The sequence below is a fragment of the Cetorhinus maximus genome, chromosome 12 (assembly GCF_964194155.1).
Source record: "Cetorhinus maximus chromosome 12, sCetMax3.hap1.1, whole genome shotgun sequence".
Lineage (NCBI taxonomy): Eukaryota > Metazoa > Chordata > Chondrichthyes > Lamniformes > Cetorhinidae > Cetorhinus > Cetorhinus maximus.
The window spans coordinates 109,246,794-109,273,496 of record NC_135890.1 but is presented as its reverse complement, the minus strand read 5'-3'; the positions used below and the strand labels follow the sequence as shown (position 1 = coordinate 109,273,496).

The 26,703-nt window shown below is 41.5% G+C and overlaps 1 protein-coding gene across 2 annotated transcripts in view; it reads left to right on the top strand.

The window, feature by feature from the left end:
• Nucleotides 1-379: 379 nt before the first annotated feature.
• Nucleotides 380-26,703, top strand: part of LOC144687845 (sodium- and chloride-dependent GABA transporter ine) — an 84,143-nt gene continuing 57,819 nt past the window's right edge. For both annotated transcript variants that reach the window (XM_078554376.1, XM_078554377.1), the window contains exons 1-2: nucleotides 380-543; nucleotides 22,568-22,702. In XM_078554376.1, the coding sequence (XP_078410502.1) occupies nucleotides 22,594-22,702 (109 nt within the window). In that variant the 5' untranslated portion in view covers nucleotides 380-543; nucleotides 22,568-22,593. The remainder of the gene's footprint in view (nucleotides 544-22,567; nucleotides 22,703-26,703) is intronic.

Below are 26,703 nucleotides of genomic sequence, written 5' to 3'. Positions count from 1 at the left end.
CTGTAAGGCAGCGTCTCTTTTAAAGTTCGAACACAAGGTTGCCTGGATATCTGATCATTTTAGCAGAAAGGCGGAAGCACGGTGGAGGCCCATGTGTAGTGAGGGAGGGAGAATTACAAGGTTGGGCTTGAGATATCGATGAAGTAGGGGTGGGGGGGAGCTGAGAGGGGAATCGATGTATAAAGGGCCAGTGACAAGCGCTGTGAGGTTTAACACTTTCCGGTCCGGTTTCCAGGGCTCGTGGCTGTTGTTGACTCCTTCACAGAGCGAGAACATACACCATGGGTCACGGAGCCCAGAACACCGACGAAGGGGTAATGGTGGTGACGGCGGCGGAGAAACTGAGACAGGAGCCGGGCAAGGGAGAGGAGGAGGAGGAGGAGGAGGCTGCGCCTCCAGAGCTCCGCTGGCCGCCCTCGATCCCCCGGCGAGACCGGCAGACCTGGAGCCGCCAGCTGGAGTTCACGCTGGCCTGTGTCGGCAATGCGGTGGGGCTGGGGAACGTCTGGAGGTTCCCGTATCTGTGTTACAGGAGCGGGGGAGGTAAGTAAGAGAAGCCGGGATTTAACGGGATGGGGGAATAAGAAGCTGCATTTCTCTTTGTCGCCTTAAAGGAAACTCCTCAGGCGGTACAGCTACTCTCCTGATGCCCTTTATGATCAGAGGACCAAAAGCACGCTGGAAGCCAGAGGGGTTTGAATTGAATTTTAAAGGAAGGGGGGAGCGAAGTAGCCAGGTCCAGGATAAAATACTGGAGAGAAGGTGCAGGAGCCCAGAGTTATAGGACTAAAGGACATAACTTTCAGACTAAGACCCATGTGAGAGGTTGATAAACGAGAAGGTTTTGAATTGATTGTATTGGGGAAAACATGGAGTCAAATACTATCCATATGATTTCCTAAAGCATGGACATTTTTGTACTGTGCCTGTGACTAAACAGTGGAAAGCATTTAATGTGTTAGCTTAGATTTTTGTCTCCCAGATTTGATTTGCAATGCATGCCTCAGTTTCATTATGTTAGCTAGTTAAAATGTAAATGTACTGGCTCAGTCTTACTCCGTTCAATCTTTGATCAGATACAAAAGTGGAAATTCCATGCCTACTAAATGTGTGCATCATCAGAAAGATGGACAGGGCTTGAAAATCTGTAGACCTACAAAACTGGCAAATAAGCTGGGAGCATGGCCGCCAGGAATGTCCGCTGTTGGCCTGATAGATTTCCTGGGGCTAAGGGATGGTCTTCTATCTCGTATTGTAGTGCTGGGTATCATCACATCTTCAGCAACTGATTACTCACCTAGGCTGCAAGTATAACAATAACAACTTGCATTTATATAGCACCTTTAACATAGTAAAACTCCCTAAGGCATCTCGAACATCTCAGGAGCATTATCAGACAAAATTTGACGTTCAACCATCTAAAGATATTAGGATGGTTAATTAAAACCTTGGTGAAAGAGGCAAGTTTTAAGGAATGTTTTAAGGGAGGAGGGGGAAGAGAGAGGGGCAGAGTGGTTTAGGGAGGGAGTTGCAGAGCTTGGGGTCAGCTGCCAATGGTGAAATGATGAAAATCGTACTGTGTTCTTTGCTGAGTCATTTCAGGTTGAGGTGGGTGGGGAAGAAATGGCTTATCTGGCAATTCTTAGTCATTTCCAGTTTGTTGTATGCTCAAACTGTGTGATAATTGTCAAGTTATCAGTTCGTCTTGAATCGCCAATGATGCCACCAGCAAGTGAGGTGTATAAGATGACCTGATTTTAGCTATAGAGGGTGCATTTTTCTGTCTAATCAGGATGGGAGGAGGAAATTTCTAGTCACATTTATGTCCAGTTTACATTCCTACCACCACAGGTCATGAGAAGCTTCCTAGGCCTGTACTATATTGGGCTGGCTGTCACTTTGGTCCAGACTTTTTTGGCGGGGTTGTTGGGGGTGTGGTGGAAGGGTGTTCGCAGCAAACTGTCATCATTCGCCTTCATTACCCTTCTGAAATTGACAGGATCTCCATGAAACAAAAACAAAAAATGCTGGAAAAACTCAGCAGGTCTGACAGAATCTGTGGAAAGAAAGATGGAGTTAACGTTTCGAGTCCGTATTACTCTTCTTTAGTCTGAAGAAGTCATATGGACTCGAAACGTTAAATCTGACTTTCTCTCCACAGATGCTGTCAGACTTGCTGAGTGTTTCCAGAATGTTTTGTTTTTGTTTCAGATTTCCAGCATCCACAGTATTTGCCTTTATCTCCTGGCATCTTCATGATGTTGGGCATGCGCAGATTGGTGTGGAAGTCCTGAAGTTGCAGTCTTTCACTCAGGACTTTGACACTGACTGTGCTGTCATCCGCCCAAGCCTGCAGTCACTGAAATCAGTGAAACATTCAATTTTTCCGCTCCCACATCGCTCTTTAAAAAACTCCATTAAAATTTTGCACCTTCCTCAGTCAGGTGTACCTGGGTTTTTAATGGCATTGTGATTAATAAAATTCGATGAATAATAGAACATGCCCTGAAAAAAAAAACGTTGTTGTGGAGTGCTGTTAAATGATTGATTAGATTTTTTTAAGCTACATTTTTAAATTTTTAAAATAAGATTTTTCAGAATATTTTAGCTTCTACCTTTACCCCTTGTGTATGCCCAATCTTTATCTCCATCTTGTAAAATAAATATTTAAGTGACTTCATTTAAGTGCTTTTTGAAACCCTCCAGTATAGAATGCTGCCGTCAGGTGCAGTACCACTGCACAGTGATAGAAGTGAAATTCTTGCTAGAGAGATGACTAGTGAGGTTTACTTTGAGATCAGTAGCAAGCACCTTTGTTTTGCCATTGACAGCAAATTCTGGGTCAATGTTTTTCTTTGCTACCCTGCCCTTGCTGTAGGGGTGCAGTACAGAATGCATCACAACTCACTCGTGAACAACTGTCACTCTGTGTTTGTTAACATGACCAACAAACTGGAGTCATTGGTGCATCTGGTTCCTGCTTTGCAGGCAGACAGGGAAATGGATCAGGATGATAATTTAGTATTGCAAAGTTTGTTCAACCATTGTCCGCATTGAAAATGTCAGGCTTGGCAGAAATCCTGCTTCAAATACTAGAGTGCACAATACTATCCATATGATTTCCTAAAGCATGGACATTTTTGTACTGTGCCTGTGACTAAACGGTGGAAAGCATTTAATGTGTTAGCTTAGATTTTTGTCTCCCAGATTTGATTTGTATCCAGGGAGAGTATTTTGAATTGGATTACACTAGGCTGCAGGAGTGGTAGTTTGGAGTTATCACTGGTCATAGTAGTTAGTGGTGAGAGCCACTTAAGATGGTGAACCATGAGCACCAAACAAAAAGTAGATTGACCCAATATTAAAACGTAGGATATGTCTATGGGCAGCATTGTGTCCTCCAGTATATAGCTGTTATGATTCTTTACCAGACACTCAAATGTTTGGTACTACCCTAGTTAGGGGCCTGTAACTTGGTTTAAAATAGATGACATTTAAGAATCAATACACTTGCTAAGAGAATAAAGCCACAAAATTTCAGGGGCTTTTAACAAACAAAAATAAACTTTGCTATACATGGGCAGAAAGATTTAAAAAATTACAAGATCTATCTTTCTACTCTAACATTCAGGGTTAATATGAGGTACATCACCGCACTGCACAATAAGTGGCAGATGCGACCAAGGCAGATTCCACAGATTCTTCAATAAACCATCCTGACATCGGTAGACACTGTTGAGTCAACCAATCTCATTGAAACTCTGTCTCTCTCATGAGGAATTCCAATCTTCTCCTTTTAAGATCTCATCTTGGAATTCTCTCCAAAAGTCGCTCCAACTTGGATGGCGTCAATGTCAATCCAGCTCGCAGGGTTTCAGTCTTGTCTCCCAAGACACTGTTTCCCTGGATTCCCAAGTATGCACTCAAGCACCAACTCACAAGCACAACCTCTTTGGCTGCTCTGAACAGAATACTACTGCTCTAAAGGGAGACCTTCGCCCAATTGCCCGCAACATGGAGTCACCAACTTTTTGCCGCCTTCGATCGCCAGGGCTTCTCATGAACCCTCTCCACTTAAGGTCTGCCGACTGAAGTCCTTTTCTGCTTTGAGCATCTTTCTCTGCCCCTCTTCTTAACTGGGACCTCTCCCTGTCCTTTCTCCCTGTCCCCTGCCTGGGACTGTCTACTTTCAAGATGGTGCCCCACTCCCAATCACATGACCATGGTTTTTGCACCATTTCTTTTTGTTCTTCATGCAGGCACCCTAAGAACTTCAAATGCTGTACTACACATGCACAGACCAGGAGCAGGCTGCACACGCATGTAAACTCCCAAGGACTGTCAGGACTTGGAGTTCCCAACCTCCCGCTCAAAAAGAAGGAAAGTCTGGATTTCTTAACATTTTCCTTGGAAGAAAGAAAGCTTCACCATTGTGAAGGTTTCTTTACAAGAAGTACTTAACATAATAAACTTCTAACAAATGGCTTATTACATACTGTACAAATAAACTTTTCATTTTGTTCCACAATTACACGTACTGTGTTTATAAGGGTTAACCCAAAATGAAAGCAAGTACATGTGGCAAATAGGATTAGCAGGAGTTAAACTTCATAAAACTATTATAACTCAGGACCTGCCTTTTCTCCTACACCCTTTTTGTAAACTCTAGACAGAATATCAACAATTACAGGGTTGTTTACCCCTAATCTTTCCATGACCAACTAAAGGTAGTGAAAATACATTAAAGTTTTCTTTAAAAAGATCCTGACCAGCTTGTATTTCTATTTTGTACCATGGGTTTTCAACCTTTCTAATTGCAAACTTGTACTCTGGCCGTTTCCTCCTCCTTCACGTATGGACGCATAGTAGTCACGCTATGTGCTACAAATAACTTTCGCACAGGTTTCGCAAACTTAGTACAGAAGAACATGGGCTTTTTCTTATTCTTCTCCTCTGTTAATGGAAACATGCTTTCAATGGGTCCTTAAAATTTGTGACGGAAACCATGCATGTCTGATTGACAACCAGCTTCAAAATTATCTGAAGAAGAGATATATGGACTCAATGTTATCTCTGTCTTTCACTCCTCAGATGCTGTTGGACCTGCTGAGTTTTTCCAGCATTTTTTGTTTTTGTTTCAGATTTCCAGCGTCCGCAGTATTTTGCCCTTATTCAAATTAATCTTCCTCCAATACAGATTTTGTCATTACATTGTTTTGATCAACATCAGAAGAATAAATTAGCACTGAGTGAGTTTTTTTCCCTTTATTCAAGTCATTGTGTAAAATTGAAAGCTTTTAAAAATAAAAATAAAGCTTATCCAAGTGATGTTCCACAGTCTTCTGCACACATTCATACTCTTCTCGTTAACACTTGAAAAAAATCTTTTTTAATCATTCATGGGTTCATGGTATGTGGGCATCCCCTGCTAGTTGAGCATTTATTGCCCATCCATAATTGGCTTTGAGAAGGTGGTGGTGAGCTGCCTTCTGGAACTGCTGCAGTTCATGTGTATGTACAGCCACAGTGCTGTTAGGAAGTAGGTTCCAGGATTTTGACCCAGTGACAGTGAAGGAGTGGCAATATAATTCCAAGTCAGGAGGGTGGGTGGCTTGGAGGGGAGCTTCCAGGTATTGGTGTTTCCATGCAACAGCTCCCCTTGTCCTTCTAGATGGTAGTGGTCATGAGTTTGGAAGGTGCTGTCTAAGGAACCTTGATGAGTTCCTGCAGTGCAGCTTGTAGATGGTACACACTGCTGCCACTGTACATCAGTGGTGGAGGGAGTGAATGTTTGTGGATGGAGTGCTAGTCAAGCAGGCTGCTTTATCCTGGATAGTGTCAAACTTCTTGAGTGTTGTTGGAGTTGCACTCATCCAGACAAGTAGAGAATATGCCTTCACACTCCTGACTTGTGCCTTCTAGATGGTGGACGGGCTTTGGGGAGTCAGGCGGTGAGTTACACCCGTAGGATTCCTAGCCTCTGACCTGCTGTTGTAGCCACAGTATTTATATGGATAGTCCAGTTCAGTTTCTGGTAACCCCCAGGATGTTGTTAGTGGGGGATTCAGTGATTCTGTCTTGTTGGAGATGGTCATTGCCTGGCACTTGTGTGGCGTGAACGTTACTTGCCATTTGTCAGCCCAAGCCTGGATATTGTACAGGTCTTGCTGCATTTGGACATGGACTGCTTCAGTATCTGAGGAGTCGTGATTGGTACTGAACATCCCCACTTCTAACCTTATGATGAAAGAAAGATCATTGATGAAGCAGCTGAAGATAGTTGGGCCTAGGCACTACCCTGAGGAACTCCTGCAGTGATATCCTGGAACTGAGATGATTGACCTCCGACAACCACAACCATCTTCATTTTGTGCTCGGTATGACACCAACCAGTGGAAAGTTTTCCCCTGGTTCCCATTGACTCCAGTTTTGCTTGGGCTCCTTGATGCTATACTCAGTCAAATCCTGCCTTGATGTCAAAGGCAGTCACTCTCACCTCACCCCTGAAGTTCAGCTCTTTTGTCCATGTTTGAACCAAGGCTGTAATGAGGTCAGGAGCTGAGTGACCCTGGCCAAACCCAAACTTGAGCATCTGTGAGCAAGTGCCACTTGATAGCATTGTTGATGACCCCTTCCATTACTTTACTGGTGGTAATTGGCCGGATTCGATTTTGTCCTGCTTCTTGTGTACAGGACATACCTGGGCAATTTTCTACATTGCCGGGTAGATGCCAGTGTTGTAGCCGTGCTGGAACAGCTTGGCTAGGGGTGCGGCAAATTCTGGAGCACAAGTCTTCAGTACTATTGCCAGAATATTGTCAGGGCCCTTAGCCTTTGCAGTATCCAGTGCCTTCAGCCATTTCTTGATATCATGTGGAGTGAATTGAATTGGCTGAAGACAAGCCTCTGTGATACTGGGGACCTCCGGAGGAGGCCGAGATGGATCATTCACTGGGCACTTCTGGCTGAAGATTGTTGCAAATGCTTCAGCCTTATCTTTTGCACTGATGTGTTGGGCTCCCCCATTTGAGGATGGGGCTATTTGTGGCGCCTCTGCCTCCAGTAAGTTGTTTAATTGTCCACCACCATTCACAACTGGATGTGGCAGGACTGCAGAGCTTTGATCTGATCCATTGGTTGTGGAATCACTTAGCTCTGTCTATTGCTTGCTGCTTATGCTGTTTGGTACATAAGAAGTCCTGTGTTGTAACTTCACCATATTGACACCTCATTTTTAGCTCACCTGGTGCTGCTCCTGGCATGCTCTCCTGCACTCTTCATTGAACCTGGGTTGATTCCCTGGCTTGGTAGTGATGGTAGAGTGGGGGATATGATGGGCCATGAGGTTACAGATTGTGATTTAGTACAATTCTGCTGCTGCTGATGGTGTAGAGCGCCTCTTGGATGCTCAGTCTTCAGTTGCTACATCTGTTTGAAATCTGTCCTGTTTAGCAGAGCAGTAGTGCCACACAACACGATGGAGGGTATCCTTAATGTGAAGACAGGGCTTCATCTCCAGAAGGACTGTGCAGTGGTCGCTCCTATCGATACTGTCATGGACAGATGGATCTGCGGCAGGCAGATTGGCGAGGATGACGTCAAGTATGTTTTTCCCTCTTGTTGGTTCCCTCACCACTTGCCGCAGACCCAGTCTCACAGCAATGTCCTTTAGGAGTCAGACAGTTCGGTCAGTAGTAGTGTTACCGAGCCATTCTTTGTGATGGACATTGAAGTCCCCACCCAGATACATTCTGCGCCCTTGCTTCCTCCAAGTGATGCTCACCATAGAGGAGTATTGATTCATTAGTTGAGAGGGGATGGTACAGGGAATCAGCAGGAGGTTTCCTTGCCCATGTTTGACCTGATGACATAAGGCTTCATGGGGTCTAGAGTCGATGTTAAGGACTCCCAGGGCAATTCCCTCTTGAGTGTATACCACTGTGCTGCTGCCTCTGCCGGACCTGTCCTGCTGGTGGGACAGAACATATGCAGGGATTGTGATGGTGGTGTCTGGGACATTATCTGTGAGGTTTGATTACGTGAATATGTCTATGTCGGGATGAACCTTCATCTCCACTTTTTTCACAATTTCGTCCAAATATTTGGTTATTCTTATTTTCCAATTCTTCTTCAAGCTTAGTAACCTTTCCAGCGGTTGCTGTTGCCTTTGTTCCCGAGTCCTCTGCGGAAGCTTAACTTCACATTCCATTCATTTTGGAGTCTAACAGCTCCTTAGATTCTTTCAATTCACTTGTAAGATCTCAATCTGTTTCTTCAAATTTCCCTTTGTGGTTTTAAAGTTTAGACCTGCTCTTCCATACTGCACAGCTCATCCTTTTTGTTAATATTGCATCTGAGTTCAAGAATTTCATTGCCCTTCTTCCAAGTTCCCACAGTTCAACGGTCTTTGTTTTTAATTTGGCTTTCAACTGACTGTTCTGATTCATCAGCAATTCCTTTTCTTGTTCAGGGCATTTTTCACAATACTTAATAGAGACTTCTGATACTTGAATTTGCTTCTACAAGTTTATCATTTAGATGTTTAAAGTCCTCATTCAAGTGTTCTGCTTCCCATGACTGACACTCAAGTGTTCTCTTGTGCTTGAAAGTTGGTTCTCTATACCGATCAGCTTTCCCTTCAATTGCTTGTTGTTGGCAAAAAGCTTCTCATGTTTGGCCACAGTAACTTTGGGGGTGTTTGAGATCAGCATGATCAAGCAACCATGCAACGCAGTCATTGCCATGTTATCGTCTGCGCTGGCCAGATCGTTACCCAAGATAAAAAATCTACCCCTTAAGTAGGTAAACTAGGAACAATTGCCACTGTAACAATTCTGTTTACTAAGTCACTTCGTAAAATGACTTTACACAAGGGAATAGGTTCATAAATCCCATGTATACACCCTATTAATGCTTTTTCCTCCCTCAAACCATCTGGAACACATTGCAAATCAGTCATTGATGGTGGCTGAATTTACTTTAGGGATGAGCTTGGACTCATTAGGTACCAGTTTTAACCGCCTCATAATCTGAGGATTGTTCTTCAGAAAGGCTAGGATATACATCCATAGCCTTTCCAACCAAAACGGCTTTGCCAAGTGAGAGTCCGTGTGTCCTTTGGCCACTTTAATTTTGTAGCCATCCTTTCAAACGTGTTAAAGTATCTCTCAACTCCGCCTTCAATGAATTTAGGCACTATACAAAGACTCTTGGTTAAGACTCAGTTCCTTAGCCGAACTACTAGTCTCTCTTTCACCCCATAACCTAAGCTTTTCTCTAGCCAGTTCATCTGCCTGATTTCTTTCTCTCTTCAAAGCTCTCTCTCTTTCCTTACCTCTCTACTCCCTTAATAACCTCTCTCTCTGGAGTTCGAGTTTAAACTTTCCATATCTTTTTTTTTTCCAGTTTGAGCTTTTTCAATTATCTTTTTTCTTTTTCCTCTTTCTCTTTTTAGCTTGAGCTGCTTCATCTGCAGCTGATTTCTAGCTAATTCAACTGAATTACCATCTGATTAACTTCTCCTTCCAATTCCAAATGCAGTACTATTACCTCAATTATGTCAGCTTTCTTAGCCTCTGCTTTTAATTTTAACTCTAATTCTTCTGCTAATGCAATTAACCTGGTTTTAGTTAATTATTGTAAATCACTCCATGATAAATCAGCCCAGAAAAGTCATAGCGATTGACAAAGAATATAGTAAAATTCACAATGGAAATCTTAAACCTTAACCTCAACAAGTACCAGCACTTGTATTTGTCTGTGGATTCAAAATCCCACAAGAGCCCCCAATTTATGTTATGATCCATGACCTGACCCCCAAATGTTTGTACTATCCATTTAAGGACCAATAACTATTTATTTAAAGTACACAAATTTTGAGATTCAAGACACTTGCTAAGAGAATAAAGCCACATGATTCCAATGATTTTGAACAGATAAAAATAAACTTCACTATACGTGGGTCAGAAAGATAAAACAATTCACAATATCTATCTTGTACCCTAATGTTCACGGTTAATATGAGGTACATGTGAATTAACAGGCAAACTGTGGTCGAACACATCACGCTGGGCAATAAATGGCAGATGCAACCAAGACAGATCCCATGGATTTCTCAACAACCCACTCAGTCATCAGTAAAAGCTGAGTGTCAACCAATTTCATTGAAACTCTGCCTCTCTCATGAGGAATTCCAATCTTCACCTTCGAAGATTTCACCTTGGAATTCTCTCCAAACGTTGCCCCAACTCGAACTGCCTCAATGACTGCACATCTCCCAGGGTTTGAATTTCATCTCCCAAGACTCTGTTCTCCTAGATTTCTGAGTCTGTACCCCAGCCTCTACCTGCGTAATTTCAGCTCTTTAGCTGGCTAACTTCACTCGGCAGGTGCTCCAACTGCCCATTTATACCAAGCTATAAATGGCTCCCAGGGCTTCTTCTGAGCCCCAACCTTTTCTAGCACAGAGACAGTGACCTTTGGCAACCATCTCAGCTCCCCAGGACTTCTCCTGAGCCCTAATTGCAGGGAGCTATCAAACAGCTTCTGGGACTTCTCCTAAGCCCCAACTGCACAGAGGCAGCTGACAGCAACACTTTTGCTGCCTGGAGCCTGCTTATATCAGCACCTTTTCGGTGTCGCTTTTTCCCCTGCCGCAGAACGCACTCCCCCAGCAAACGCACAGATAAATTGAAATCCTAAAACTTTCTTAAGCTCTGCCCATCTAGTATCCATCACGTAGCCTTCCAGGGCTCAATGAATGCTTTTAGTTGTAGCTTTAGCTCCAAAACAAGACAAATCTCTGGGTTGCATTTCTTTGCAAGCAGTGTAGACACCTCGTCTCCCATCCTCTAGCTAAGTAAAAACAAAAATACCTGGAAAAACTCAGCAGATCTGGCAGCATCTGCGGAGAGGAACACAGTTAATGTTTCGAGTCCGAATGACCCTTCAACAGAATTAAGTAAAAATAGAAGAGAGGTGGAATATAAGCTGGTTTAAGGGGGGATGGGACAAGTAGAGCTGGATAGAGGGCCAGTGATAGGTGGAGATAACCAAAAGATGTCACAGACAAAAGGACAAAGCGGTGTTGAAGGTGGTGATATTATCTAAGGAATGTGCTAATTAAGGGTAGAAAGCAGGACAAGCAAGGTACAGATAGCCTTAGTGGGGGTGGGGTGGGGTGAAGGAATCAAAAAAGGCTAAAAGGTAGAGATAAAACAATGGATGGAAATACATTTAAAATAATGGAAATAGGTGGGAAAAGAAAAATCTGTATAAATTATTGGAAAAAAAAGGGGGGGGTGGGATCGGAAAGTGGGTGGGGATGGAGGAGAGAGTTCATGGTCTAAAATTGTTGAATTCAATATTCAGTCCGGAAGCCCACCTGCTGTTTAATGATCTTTCCAGCAGTTAAACCCTTAGGTCAACATGGCCCCAACCTTGTAAGTGTGATAGCCTTCAAGGTGTTTTTGTTGCATTTATCCCATTTCCTACAGTTAAACTTTAATCTTCCCAGAACTAAAAATTATCTCTCAAATATTATTATGAACCATGAACTAGGTATTTATAATACTTTCTACTTGATGAGAAGGTAAGTCTGGATTTCTTAACGATAGCCAGGTAGAATTTGTCATTGGACATCAGTCAGCTGCCATTCTGCGTTGAATGTGTAAACTGATCAACCTGCTGGACGCAGGCAGTACAACCCTCTGCTAACATAGAATGGTTCTGCAGCCATAACCAATCAGGTTCAGCCAAGACATGGTGGTAACAGCCCCCATAGTTCAGGCTTACATCCCAAACTGGCGGAGTGGATGTTAGAATTAATGGTAGAAAAATGGGAAGCTGCTTAGAATTCCTGCTCGCTCTTCAAGGTCTCTAGCTGAGAAGGTATGTGAGCAGACAAGATGTGATGCCTCAACACCTACCATCCATAGGAACATAGGACTTTGGAGCAGGAGTAGACCATTTGGCCGTTCAAGTCTACTCCATCATTCAATAAGACCATAATGCTCAAATGCCACTGAGGCAAAAAGGCAAGATAATTGTGCAGAGCCCGCACTGGTTGAAATCAAACACACCATTAATCAGTCAACTTGAATGACTGAAGACATCCTGAAATAGATCCAGGCAGGTGATGTCATACAGGTCAGCGGTTGTGTGGTGCTCCCAATTCACCACTTTTAAGTAACCCAATGTTATCATTAGTTGTTTAGCTATTAACCTTTTTTGTGTATCTACAATCTATTCTTTAATTCAAAGTTGTTAAATTGAAATGATTTGATCATTCAATAATTGAACACCAAATTCCCACTTTGCTTATTATTTACATTGCTTTAATTCAGATTGCTAATTTGTTTTTAGTGCATCAGGAATTGATTGTATTGGTTTAATTTTACCAACAAATTATCATTCTTAATGCCAGTTAAGGATTCCTACTTTTTATCTCCTGATTTGTTTTGTTATATGCCAGGACTATGCTGACGAGGTTAAAGGAAAAACTATTCAGGCAGTTGTTGCTATCCCAGAATCAGCTTTCACAGTGTGTACAAGAAATATTTACACACAGCCTTTTACATGACATTGGAAAAAGATCAGTATATTTCATCCACTAATTTATTACAAATGTTGTTGAACTAGTTGGTTTTGAAACCTGTTTGTTTGTTTGAAGCTGAGTATTTGGTATTGCCTGGAGAAATTACTTTATGTAATGTGCTAAAAGCAAATACTGTGGATGCTGGAAATCTGAAATAAAAACAGAAAATGCTGGAAAAACTCAGCAGGTCTGGCAGTACCTGTGTGGAGAGAGAAACAAGAGTTAACGTTTCGAGTGCTGTGAAGAAGAGTTAACTCTTTTTCTCTCTCCGCAGATGCTGCCAGACCCATTATGTGATATGTTCTTCAATTTAGTTATCCAAATTGATCACACTCCTGATCTCAGCATTTTAAACTAGCCAGCAGAGATCACAGAATTCTGTGTGGTTCCTGAAGGGCATGCTGTAATCAATTCTTTGCTGTGTAACTGGTACTTTACATGGTCAGGTCCAACATGCTGCTCTTCTTCCTTCCCTGCTGAATGGGGGTCTTGGTAAGAAGCTCTTCCCTACCCAAACCCAACTTATATAACTTTGGGAAATCATAAACCCTCATTGAACCAGGATTGGTTTGGTTTGATGATAATTGTAGAGTAAGATGTGCACTGGACCCTGAGGTTACAGTGTAGTGAAATATAATTCTGTTGCTGCTGGCAGCCCATAGCGCCTCATGGATGCCCACTTTTTGAGTTGCTAGATTTGTTTCAATCTATCCCATTTATCATGGTGGCAGTGCCACAAAACATGATGTCCCAAAGATAAATCAGGATTTCATTTCCACTTGGACTGTGGTGGTTACTCACACCAATACTGTCATGGATAGATGCATCTACGACAGGACAAGGGCAAGTAGGTTTTCCCAGTTTTGATTCCCGTGCTAACTGGCAGACATGTCCTTCAGGACTCAGCCAGCTTGGTCAGTAGGGGTGACTTTGTACTCTTCCTACCTTTGATCCTTCTTCCAAGAGATCTGGGACATTGTTGTAAGATATGATTTGGTGAGTATGACTACATCAGGTTGTTGCTTGACTAGCCCTTGGGAAATGTCATCAAAATTTGGTACAAGACACCAGATGTTAGTGAAGACGATTTTGCAGAGTTGACTGAGCTGGATGTGCCTTTGTCATATCTGGTACCTAGGTTGATGCCAGGTGGTCTGTCCCAATTTTGCCCGCACAGGCTGAGCAACAAAAGATCTCCAAACTAACATATTCACTTAGAAAATATCAATGGGATTAGACAAAGTCAAAATGAATTTATGAAAGGGAAATTATGTTTGACAAACCTACTGGAGTTATTTGAGGACGTAACTGGCAGAATAGATAAGCGAGAACCAGTGGCTGTGGTGTATTTGGATTTTCGGAAAGCTTTTGATAAATTCCTACAAAAGAGGTTTGTGTATAAAATTAAAGCACATGGGATTGGGGATAATATATTGGCATGGATTGAGAATTGGCTAGCAGACAAGAAACTCAGATTAGGAATAAATGGGTCTTTTTCGGAGTGGCAGGTGATGACAAGTGAAGTACTGCAGGGATCAGTGTTTGGGTCCCAGCTATTCACGATATATATCAATGATTTGGATAAGGGAACCAAATGTAAAATTTCCAAGTTTGTTGATGACGTGCAACTTGGTGGGAATATGAGCGATGAGGAGGGTGTTACGCGGCTTCACGGGCGATTTAGACAGGTTGAGTGAGCAAATACTTGGCAGATGAATTATAACATGGATAAGTGTGAAGTTATCCATTTTGGTAGGAAAAACAAAATGGCGGAGTATTATTTAAATAGTGATAGATTGGGAAATGTTGATGTTCAAAGGGATCTGGGTGCCCTTGCACACCAATCACAAAGCAAGCATGCAGGCACAGCAAGCAGTTAAGAAGGCAAATGGTATGTTGGCCTTCTTTGCAAGAGGATTTGAGTACAGGAGCAAGGGTGTCTTACTGCAGCTGTACAGGGTCTTGGTGAGACCGCACCTGGAGTATTGGATGCGGTTTTGGTCTGCTTACCCAAGAAAGGATATACTTGCCATAGAACGAGTGCAGCGAAGATTCACCAGGCTGATTCCTGAGATGGCAGGATTGTCATATGAGGAGAGATTGGGCCAACAAGGCCTGTATTCATTGGAGTTTAGATGAATGAGAGGAGATCTCATTGAAATGAGAGTGATAAAATTCTGACAGGGATGGACAGACTGGATGCAGGGATGATATTTCCTCTGGCTGTGGGGTCTAGAACAAATGTCATAGTCTCAGGATACAGGGTAGATCATTTAGGACTGAAATGAGGAGAAACCTATTCACTCAGAGGATAGAATTCCCTACCACAGAGGGCTGTGGAGGCCAAGTCACTGAATATATTTAAGAAGGAAATAGGTAGATTCCTAGACTCTAAAGGCGTCAAGGGATATGGGGAGAGCGCAGGAGTACGGCGTTGAAATAGAGGATCAGCCGTGATCATATTGAACAGCAGAGCAGGCTCAAAGGTCGGAATGATCTACTCTTTCTTCTATTTTCTATGTTCCTACTTCTGTGGCTTTGCCAACAATGCTCACATCCCATGAAAGAATAATAAAAGGAGTTGGCTTTATACATAGTATGTTTTAAAGTCTATAAGGTGCTTATTCATTATGTAGAGGCAACAGATAGCCTGAAACTTTGGGCCATAACATCCGATGGAGTGGCGGTTGAGTGGGATTGTCGCTCCACTCGAAAGTTCTTACCTGGAAATCCAGGCGATACTATCTCGCCTGACCTTCTGACTCAGGCCGGCAAGACCTGGGTAATGCAGCCTAGGACCTAGCACCAAAGGGCTGTATAGTCAAAGGTAAGTAAAGCCTGCCCCCTATTTTACAGTACCAGGTAAGTTTATAGGTCTTCAACAAGGTAAATGGGTAGGATTTGAAGGGGTGGAGCGGGTCAGGTCGGGTCAGGCCTTAGGGGGTGGGGTCGGGCCAGATCTTGGGGGTGTTAGGGTGGGGGTTGCATGTCAGGTAGAGCCGTGGTGGGGGCTGGGCGGCATGGCGCGGCGGGTGTTGGGGGGAGGGGGACAGTGGGTCGTGTTGGGTCAGGTCAGGTCTTGGCGGGTTCGGGTTGGGCCCCAGCCTTCAGGGGAAGTGGCGGTGAAAGTCAGGAGTCAGGCCATGGTGGGGGGAAGGGCAAAGAGCCCCATTAGGGGTGATGGGGTGTGGTCGGTGTGGGCCTGTATAATAGTTACCCAGGAGTTAGAAGTGGTTTTATTCCTTCTACCTTTTTCTGAATAATTATTGATGTAACACTGTTGGAACATTGGAAGTTTGCAATTTAAATTGCATGTTCGGATGGTTCCCATTGCAGGGCATTTGCCCAAGGGAAGTTTGCACTTCCATTGCCGTGGAGATTTTACCTGGGAACTTCCGTGGCGAGGATTCCCCAGTGCACCTTTGGGGTACCCCCCATTACACTGGCCTGGAGCTCGGAAGTTACAGCCCAAAATAGTGTAGCACAGCTGGAAGAGCAGGGAAGTTTAAGACAGCAACTTCCTGATTTGTGCATTGCAATGCACATACGGTTACTGGAAGTTACCTGTCCGATTGACGCTTTTAGCAGTGAGTGCTGATAGACTCACATTTTTATCTCAAATTCTAGGCTATTATAAAACCACTTCTAAATAGAAAGGGTGCAGAACATATTCCTTGCACATGTTGACAGATCAAACATAGAAAAAAGGAGATTAACTGAGGATATCCTTGCCAAGTGTTTATAAATGTATATGTTGAAACTTCTATAAAAGACTTTTCATATGTCACTGACAAATTTGTTACAAAACACCAAGAGAATTGTCTTACAATTTACAGCGGTTGTACACTATTTGTGATTCCTTCCTTTCTCCACCCTAAAATTGCAAAAATGCAATACCATTACATAAGAACTCAGTTCTGTTTGACTAGAGATAGAAATAGAGGAAGGTGCAGAGATTAAACAGCACAGTTTTTCACCATACGTCCTCCACCCTTCTCATTAGCAGAATTATGAGCTTAAAAATATGTGCTATTTAAATGACTTATTTCAAATGGGCACGGGATACAAAAGTGAAGTGGAAAAATTTGCAGGGATATGATGAAAGAGCAGGGTGTGGGACTAATTGGACAGGCCTTTTAAAGAGCCTGCACAGGGATGATGGGCTAAATAGGCTTCCTCTTCTGCTATGTTATTCTATGATTTGTAATTAGGGCTTTGAATGTAGTGATCGTAGCATTATTTTTCAATGCAATGTTTGATCAGACAAAAATTATTTTAGAATTCTGGGAATTCCTGTAAAATGGACATTCCCTTTAAGCAACATGTATACAACACATTAAGGTATTCAAATACATGGAACAGCGTGAAGTTAGTGTACTTGCATGATAACTACCAATTTAGCATGCTAGAAAAAGTTGGGGTTTGTCCACTCCAATGTAAGAACATATTTAACAAGGTGATACTTCTTAATTGCTGCCAAACAATCTCTCTAGGACTAAAGATTGACTTTTACAAGTGTGGATTCCCATTCTTCCAGATTTTAATTGTTGGGATTGAAAATAAATAATTTAAAATGTTATCTTTTTCATGTTATCTCTCTCTCAATCCCATCTTTCTTTCCTTCTTTATTTGCTTCCCATACACGATGGGCATTTAATAAATAACCTGATACTTTAAATTTGCATTCCTCATCATAAAGTCCCCTTAACTAAACAAATTAAGGATATACATAAGGATAATCCCATTGAAAAAGTCTATGGGCAAGCGTAAATATAATAAATGGCTGGTATCATCACCTGTTGTTTATTGCTTGGTCTATTTCCTGTATTGATATGTTGATGCCATCCCTTTAAACTGAAGCTACATATATTAACACACAGTGCCCTGTTCTTTGCAGACAGAAAGAACATGTACACATTGCACTGTTTCAGCTAAACAAAATAAGTGACAGCCATTCGCTGACTCATTCCTCAGGGCAATGCCTTGACCAATCAGGGTCAAGCTGCCTGTTTAAATTTCAAACATTGCTGGGCAGTTAACTGTCAGTCACCATCACTAGTGCATTCTCCATGGCAACGCTTCTACCAATCACAGTCCATTTGCCAACCAATCCGCTCTCTCTTCACATACAATATAAATTGTTTTTTTGCCTTTTTAATGGTATTCTTGCAAAGTGTCCTGATGAGTGCAAGACAAAAAGCTTCAACATATCTCTTTTTCAGCAATACTCAAGTTCTGTACTACCAAACGACTATTTTTAAACTGATTCTGTTGGATCAGTCCACAAGTTGAACAGGTCATAATATATAGGCAATGTTCCCACTTTTATTTTGTTGGTATAAGAGATGAAGATGGGAGAGATGAGGATAAACTGGATGAAGAGAACACTGTAGTATAGTGTTTTTAACTGGTACCCAGCAGCAAGAAGCCTCATTATATAAGGAAGCTTGCTTGCTCTCTCATTCAGTCTCTCTCTCTCCCTCCGCCCCCCTGACCCCCCCCACCTCCCCCTCCCCTGCCATTACACTTAAATGCACTTTTGCTCATGCACATTTTTGCTTTCCTTGCTAACTCATATCCCCTCTCTCCACCTTCTGTTCCATTCCCTATACCAGTTGCACAGCTCATGGTTGAGTGGCTGAGTGAACTGTTCTGCACTGGATACTCTGCATAGATATAGCGACTTAGGTACAGTAACATGATGATTCTGTTAGTTGACTAGTAATCCAGATGTCCAGACTAATAATCCAGAGAGCGAGTTCAAATCCTGCCATGGCACTTTTATCATTTGAATGTGGTTTTAAAAATCCTGGTACCAGGATGTGACCTTGAAGCTACCTGATTGCCATTAAAAGCCAAACTGGTTCACTTCTGTCTTTTTAGGGATGAAACCTGCTGGTCTAAAGCAGTCTGACCAATGTGACTCCAGCCCCACACCAAAATGGTTGACTCGAACAATACTTTGAAGTATCCTCGAAAGTCACTCAATTGTATCACTACATTTTCGGAGGAAATAAATGCCAGCCTTGCCACTAGTGCCAACATTCTGAGAGTGATTTCCTTTGAAAAATGTTAACAAGCGTACTCATGCCAAAAACTGACAGTGCTAGTGCTTAACTTTTAGACCAATTATTCTGCAATTATTAAGTCAATATGACATAAATGTCATATTGACAGAAACTCAAATCTTTTTCTGTTCAAGGCCACTAATCTAAGCACAGTCTGAATTATGGCAAGAATTATAAGCTAATCTCAGGAATTGTTTTTTTTATTACCTGCCGTGTTACTGCAATGCAAAGTCACCTCTTCAAACTTTCCCTTAAGTTTGAAATGTTTCCAAGGGTTCTGTCTGACTGCTTTTGTGCCTGGAATCATTAGACTTTACAATGCTGAAGGAACCCACTGACCCACAGTGCTTGTGTCAGCAATTTAAAGCTGGTAATGAGCCTAGCGGATCATTCAGCTCCTAAATAATGTTACCAATTTTGGGAGCCATCCATGTTGCCCATTGTGCAAAGTTCCATTTCACCCAGTAACAAAATGCACCATGCACCCAGTGCTTACACCACTCCAAAGCAGGTGGTATGCTGCACTGTCAAACCAGTCCTTGCAGGATAAGGCAGAGTTATTCTGATCTATATAGCTGTTCATCTTGGGGCCTGATCAATATTTTTCAAATGCAGCAAAGAATTCTTCCTTTTTTGCTGCTGATGATCTCCTTTTGGATTTTCTGTTGGGCTAATGACAGCAGTTCCATGGTAACTGTGACAGTGGCACAGTTGCCGACTCATGCTATTTCAGTTCTACTTTGCTCCTGATGGTCAAAATGCAGAGTCATTCTGACTTTGAATTTTGGTTGCAGATTGGGTGGAGCAAAGGTTATTCAATATGACTCCGATGGGAGGAGTGGTTATAGACTTGATATCTTAAATTGTTAGTTTTATCACAGTCTTTAAAAGAAATCCAAATACATTGTTTTAACCAATAGAGCAATGGCACATGATTTCACTTTTTTAAAAAAAACTTTATTGTGTATGAAAGAATTAAACAAAAAGCACTACATGGTTTATACTTGTGTATGTCATGCACTCAAGTTTACTTCCTACTTCCTCCAAGAATTCTCTTATAAGACACATCAATCATGAAGTTATTTACTTCTGTAGGGACCACCATAGGTATGCCCCAGTCCTCTGGAAAATTTTCCTCAGCTCCAGCTGTTCCCAGAGGCAAAACTTTCATTTACCCTCTCTTGACTCTGGAGGCCTCAGTTCCTTGTTCTGGTCACTTTTCCAATACTTCCAAGCTAATCAGCTAATTGTTTTCTTTTGCAATAAGACATTGAGGCCTACTGTAGATTCTCCCATGAGCTTCAAATTGGGCAATATTTCAGCTTCTGCTCTCTCAAAATTCAAACTGAGATTCCGCCTCACCCACATACCCTGTGGTCAATAATGGAGTGTGTTTTACTCTGCTTACAGTGCAGGTCTGTCTGTCATTTATTTCGTCTAACTTCTCTCAATGAGCTGCAAACCACACGAGGTCCAAACTGCAACTAAAAACCTCTCCCAGCATCCACCCTGATAAATTGAATCCAGAGAGCCTTCGTAAGCTCTACTCATCCCCATGACAACGTAGTATGCTCTGGGCTATCCTCAAACTGACCTTTAAGTTAATTATTCCTCATTTACAATTTCTCCAGCTAAGGAAGCCCGCCTCCTGTTTTGTCGCTCTATCTCTTCCATTCTGATGGATAGCCTTCTAAACTGGCATTTCTACAGGTTTCTGGCAATCGCTGAAGCCCAGCATTTTAATTACCTTGCCTTCACAACAATAACTTTCCCAGAACTAAACATTACCTTTAACATATTAATATGAACCATGAACTAGCTATTCGCAACAGTATTTTGTTGTTTCCACCACTTCTTAGGTGGAAACATAACTGCACAACAAAGAAAGCACCTTTTAAAATGCAATGTCTGCTGATTCTCCTTGGTGCCTACATTCAGCACAATTAAATTTTACATAATCAACTTGTAGTTAAATATTTTACTCTTCTACCATATAGCCTACAAGTATCTGTTTCTATTCATTATATAACAAGGGAAATAATTTGAATAAATAAGATATGTAAGTTTGAAATACCATATCTGAAATTGATGATATATACTGAAATTGATGATCTTATATTTTAGAAAATGTATTTGTGTCCAGTCTTTCCCTCCCTCCCCCTCCGAAGCTATTGGCTGGGATTTTTCAGCTCCGCCGTAGCAGGACCAGCTGTAGGGGATGCAGCGGCCCAGCCAAAAGTCCAATGACTTTTGGCAGGACCGGATAATCCCGGCAGCAGGCAGGGCTGGAAAATCCTGCCCGTTGAGTTTGTTGGGCCTTAATGGTATTTCAGTATCTCACCTTATGGACCTTTTTTTCTCCTCCCACCTGGTTTATCACCTCCCCCATTCTCTTCCCCAGACTGCAAACTCTTAGGGTAGATCATTTTCTTCTTAATGTTTGGGAAACAGCCTTATCACTCTCCTAAACTCCTGTCAGTAATTCTACATCTTTCCTACAATATGAAGACAAAAAAAAACTGAACACTCAACTCCAGAACTGCCTCACCAAGACAGAATCAACTTGAAAATCACTGTCTCAGACAGGCTGTAAATCCCCATTTGTATTTTATTTTTGTACAACTTAACATTAATGTAATGTCTTAATTCTAAATGTGGAAAGAAGGAAAAGAACAAACTTGCATTTATACGCTTGAAGTGTGTGGCCCAGTTAAATAATTTAGCAGCAAGCTTTTGAGAGTTTAAAAATAAAGAAGGTTATTTATTCTTTCGCACCCTGAATTAAAAATGCAACGCCACTCTCTCGCACATGAGGAATAGGTACAGATAAGGTAGTGCAGTTTTACAGATCGTAATTATCTTAGTCTCTGGTTTATGATCTTCAGTCTCCCTCATGGCGGGCCTGGTTTTTTGAATTAAGTTGATGCTTCAAAGTTGAGGTCAGAGCCTTGTAAAGTGAAGGATTCACAACAGGTTGTGAGGTTTCTTGTAGTCAACTAGCTAGGAGGTTGGTTTTTAGGTGAACTGTAAGCTAGAACAAGTTACGTACTTTGGCTGCCTGATGTCTCTTAACTTTTTTCAAATCTGATTCACAGACTGGCCAAACTGATGGTTTTGATGATTCTAAATGCAAACAGCATTTAAGCAGACTGAGAAAACATAGTTGTCTCACCATGTGACTTTTCACAAGTTCAGTGTTTTTTCTAAATAAGGAGGTGGTGTTCATATTGATTCCACATCCTGTGTTGTGGTTTAACACCTCTCAGATTCACTCAAGTTTGGATGGGGAAAACTATCAGAATACCATCAGAATGGAAGGTTGACAGTGTCCGTTCACTTCTGTCTGCCATAGATTGAGTTTTGACTTTCCCTTTTGTCCAGCATGAAGTACAGAGACAGGCAGTCTGGAAATTGTATATATTTTTTTTGTGTTGGCCCATCCTTAAACAAGAGATGTGTGAATTCCCTGGATGATTGTGAATGTCCATATTAGTTATTCAATTGAGACTTGTTATTGTGTGTAGCTCAAATGCCAAAGGTCACATGATTTGCAGCAGCCATTTTAATAGCTTGTGTCCAGTTTTAAAAAGTATTGACTGAAAGTTCATAACATGATGTCCCTGTATAGGGCATGACAATTTAAAGAAATAATTCAAAATTCTCAATGAAAATAGATTTGATTGAGCAACAAAAACTCCATGGGAAAAGTGATCCATGTATGGCTGACTAAAATTAAGAATAATATTAGATTAAAAGGCTTATAGTGTTGCGAAGAATAACAGTGAACCTGTTGATGGTGTTTTAGAAACCAGCAAGGGGCAACCAAACTATTGATTTAAAAAGGGAGTAAATAGAAAATGAGAGAAACTACCAAGAATGTGACACTTTTTTTCTTTTCCTGCAGGTGCTTTCCTTATTCCATATCTCATCATGTTGCTTTTGTGTGGGATTCCGCTGCTCCTCATGGAATTCACCATCGGACAGTTTACGTGCTTGGGTCCTGTCCATGCCTTGGCTAAACTCTGTCCTCTTCTGAAAGGTTTGTTCATGGTTATTACTGCAATACAGTAGAACTCCTTAATTATGTAATGAGAGCATCAGCTCATCTCATTGACCCTCAGCCTGTGGTATTTAAATTGGTTACAAATGCTGGAGGTAGATTTTTCTCCTCCTCTATACAGATAAAATGCAAATTGTTTCAGCAACATTCCTTGCAACATAAAATGCCCTAACGTTCTTCACACATGAAAAAGTGTAACTCCTTGTACTGGTGATCATTGACCGAATCCCTTTTATTTGTTAAAAATGACTTCTTCAATCAGACCATTTTAATTTATCTCTAGGTTCATGCTATTGTAACAAGTCCCACTTGCCATTAAGCCCCTGAAGCCATCATTGGTATTTTGAAAGATTAATTCTTAATGAAACTGGTCAATTTGTATTTGATGCTGAAGTTGCTTATTTTTATTTAGCACAAAACTGATGGGGTTTTGTAATAAAAGTGGTCTGCATTAATGGAGCATTCTTTCTTGAATAAGCTTTGAGGACAATAGAACTCTGTTCATAGGTGGTACATATTAACAGTGATGCCCGTTTAGTTCCTCCCGGCATAAATCTTCAGTTTCATACTTCTCAAATCCATTATTTTGTGAGTTTCAGTCCTGCTGTTGGATGATTTGTTGCTTATGAAGCATTCCCATCAAATGACTTTTAGGTTGCTTGTACATGGATGGAAGAGGGAATAATTTCCATAACATCTAGTCCTTTTTCAATTATATTAATTTCAAGCACTGTGTTTAAGCTCTAATGATGCCTCTAGTAAGATTCTGATTCTGGTTGACCTCAACATTAGCCCGTATTATTTCGCCCAGTGCATCTTGAACCATTCCAAGATTCTTTACTAATTACTCAGTGAACAACAGTGTGTTCAGATGCTCCCTCCTTCATCTTCGCCAATAATCTTTTTTAATTGGTTCTTCTTTACCTCATTCTGCTGCCACATGTTTTCCATACCTAGGCTCATCTTTCTCAGCCCTTGGCTCCTGTTCTCAATTTATCACCAGCAATTGTTTTACTAATTCTCCTATCAAGAGTTAATTGTGAATAACTCTTGATTCCTGTTGATATATCCAAGCTCATGTTTGACACAACAGGTGCAATCTGAAAGTACACGTCATTTTATAATATGGTTCCTGATTCTATTATTTCCAGTCCACTGATGTTGGCGTTATTTAGTAGGACTGGACAGGTGGGTTCCTTCTCTTCTGGCCCTGCTGCTGTTCATTTGTTCTAACACACTTTATATTTGAGGAACGATTGCACCATTTATACTCCTCCTCTGTCATCAACATATACGTTCCACTTTTTTTTCCTTCACCTCCATATTCGTGACTATTGTTTACCAGTGGACACAAGACCAAATGTGAATTATAGAATGGTAACTGCACAGAATGAGGCCATTTCGCCCACAATGTCTGTGCCGGTTCCCTATAAAAGCTACTCAGCTAGTCCCACTCCCATACCTTTTTCCTTATAGCCCTGCAAGATTTTCTCTTCAAATAATAATCCAATTCTCTTTTGAAAGCAACGATTGAATTTGCCTCCAGCACATTCTCAGGCAGTGCAATCTAGGTCCTAACTGCTTGTTGTGTAATAAATAAATAAATTTTCTTCATGTTGCCTTTGGTTCTTTTGCCATTCACTCTAAATCTGTGTCCAAGACTGGAAGCTTCCAGCCCCTCCATGAGCGAGCCATTGAAATCTCTGTTCACAACAGTGGGACCGGAAGATCCCACTGGCATGAGGGGCTGGAAAATTCAATCCCAAGACTTTATTTTTCTTTCTCTGGTTCTTGACCCACCTGCCCATGGGAACAGTTTCTCTTTATTTACACTGCCCAGACCCCTCGTGATTTTGAAAACGTCTATTAAATCTCTTCTCAGCCTTCTTCCAAGAGATCCTTGTAACTGAGGTCTCTTATCCCTGGATCCATTGCACATCTTTCCTGCACCCTCTTAAAGCCTTCACATTCTTTCTGTAGTGTGGTGCCCCGAATTGGACACGACGCCCCAGTTCAGGCTGAACCAGTGTTTCATAAATATTCAACATAATTTCTTTGCTTTTCTACTCTATGCCTCAATTAATGAAGCTCAGGATACAGTATGCCTTGCTAACCACTTTCTCAACCTGCCCTGCCACCTTCAATGATTTGTGTTCAAATAACCCCGTTTTTTAAAAAAATATATACTTTATTCATAAAATATCTGGAAGAACACTGCAAAACATTTCAAAGTCGCAATCACATAAGTACAATCCGATTCAACTTTAACACATGGATCACGAGGTGCATCAATACAATCAATGAATATTACAATCATTTCAATATGGTCATTACAGACAATCAGACATTGGTATTGGAGTTATCAACATACATCATGTTGCACTCTGAGCAGCTTCAATACAATTATAATACAATTAGTATTCAATGCAGACATTCATTGCGAGCGGTACAGTCCGAGGGGCTCTCAACAGTTCCCAGCCCCTCAGTGCACTATGGCAGAAAGGTCTTAGACAGCTACCTTTCCCCATTGCGCCTTTGCGGCGGCTGCCCCAAGCTTTAGTGCGTCCCTCAGCATGTAGTCCTGAACTTTGGAATGTGCCAGTCTGCAACACTCAGTCGGGGACAAAGTGTTCAAATAACCCCCAGTTACATCTACTCCTATACCCCATTTAGAATTGTATCCTTTATTTTATGTTGACTCTCTTCATTCTTCCTACCAAAATTAGTCACTTTACACTTCACTGCATCAAATTTCATCTGCCATCTGTCTATCTATTCCACTAGTCTGTTTATGACCTCTTGAATTTTATTACTATCTTCCTCATGGAAGTTCACAATACTTCCAAGTTTTGTATCATCTGCAAATTTTGAAATTGTGCCCTTCCCAAGCCAAGGTCATTAAATAGGTCAAGAAAAGCAGTGCACCTAATCCTGACTCCTCGCGCCCCCCCCCCGCCCCCACCAATAAACCCCACTATGTACCTTCCTCCAACCTGAAAAACAACCATCCACCACTCTTGTTTCCTGTCACTCATATCTAAGCTGCCACTGTCCCTTTTATTCCATGGCTTCAATTTTGCTGATAAGCCTTTCATGTGCTAGCTTTTCAAATGCTTTTTGGAAGTAAATGTACACAATGTCAACTGCATTGCCCTCAACCCACAGTTACTTATGTGACATTCATTCTTTCAGCATCCACACCCTTCTATTTATAAGATTTACACTAATCTTCATGATACCATGGGTGTTGAATTTTCTTTCCTCACTTTTGAATGAACAAGTTCAGATTGGTTGCTACCAATTTATCCAGGATTTCATAATGCAGCAAATGATTAACTCCAGCAATGCAACTTGGCAACCAGTGTTATTACTTATTGCTTCTGAAACTATAGGGAGGGGCCGTGGAGTCAAGTCAATCATACAGGAGAAGTCTACAGAAGCTATTTTCTGTAAAAAATTTTTACATGTACCTAATGCATGAATTTCAGTCCGAATGAATCCACGCCATGTGATTTTATTGTGTATAAAGCCAGTTTTCCAAAAACTCTCCCAATTCCTGGGGTACAACCTTAAGTTGAAAAGAACACACAACTGTTCACACTTTTGTGCACTTTAAAATGTTGGTTCACTTAACAGATAACTCTGAAAATTTCAAATTTTCCCTGATAATCCTGAATTGTGCACCTAGGAACTATTCACATAATTTTTATTACCAGCTGTCTGCAATGCACATCCACAGAAAACCGCTTAAACCATAATTTAATGAACCATTCTAGTGAATTGCTCCAAATCAGTTAAAACTGAAAACAGCAGCAGTTCCTGCTAGATAACTTATCAGTTGATAAACTGTTAACTTTCAGGATCATGTAGCCAGCAGCAGACTTTCATGCATTCTCTCACACTTCCAGAGACCCATTACCCACTGAATCCAACAGCGTCTTACTTTTAAAATTAAGACAGAAAATGCTAAGAACACTTTT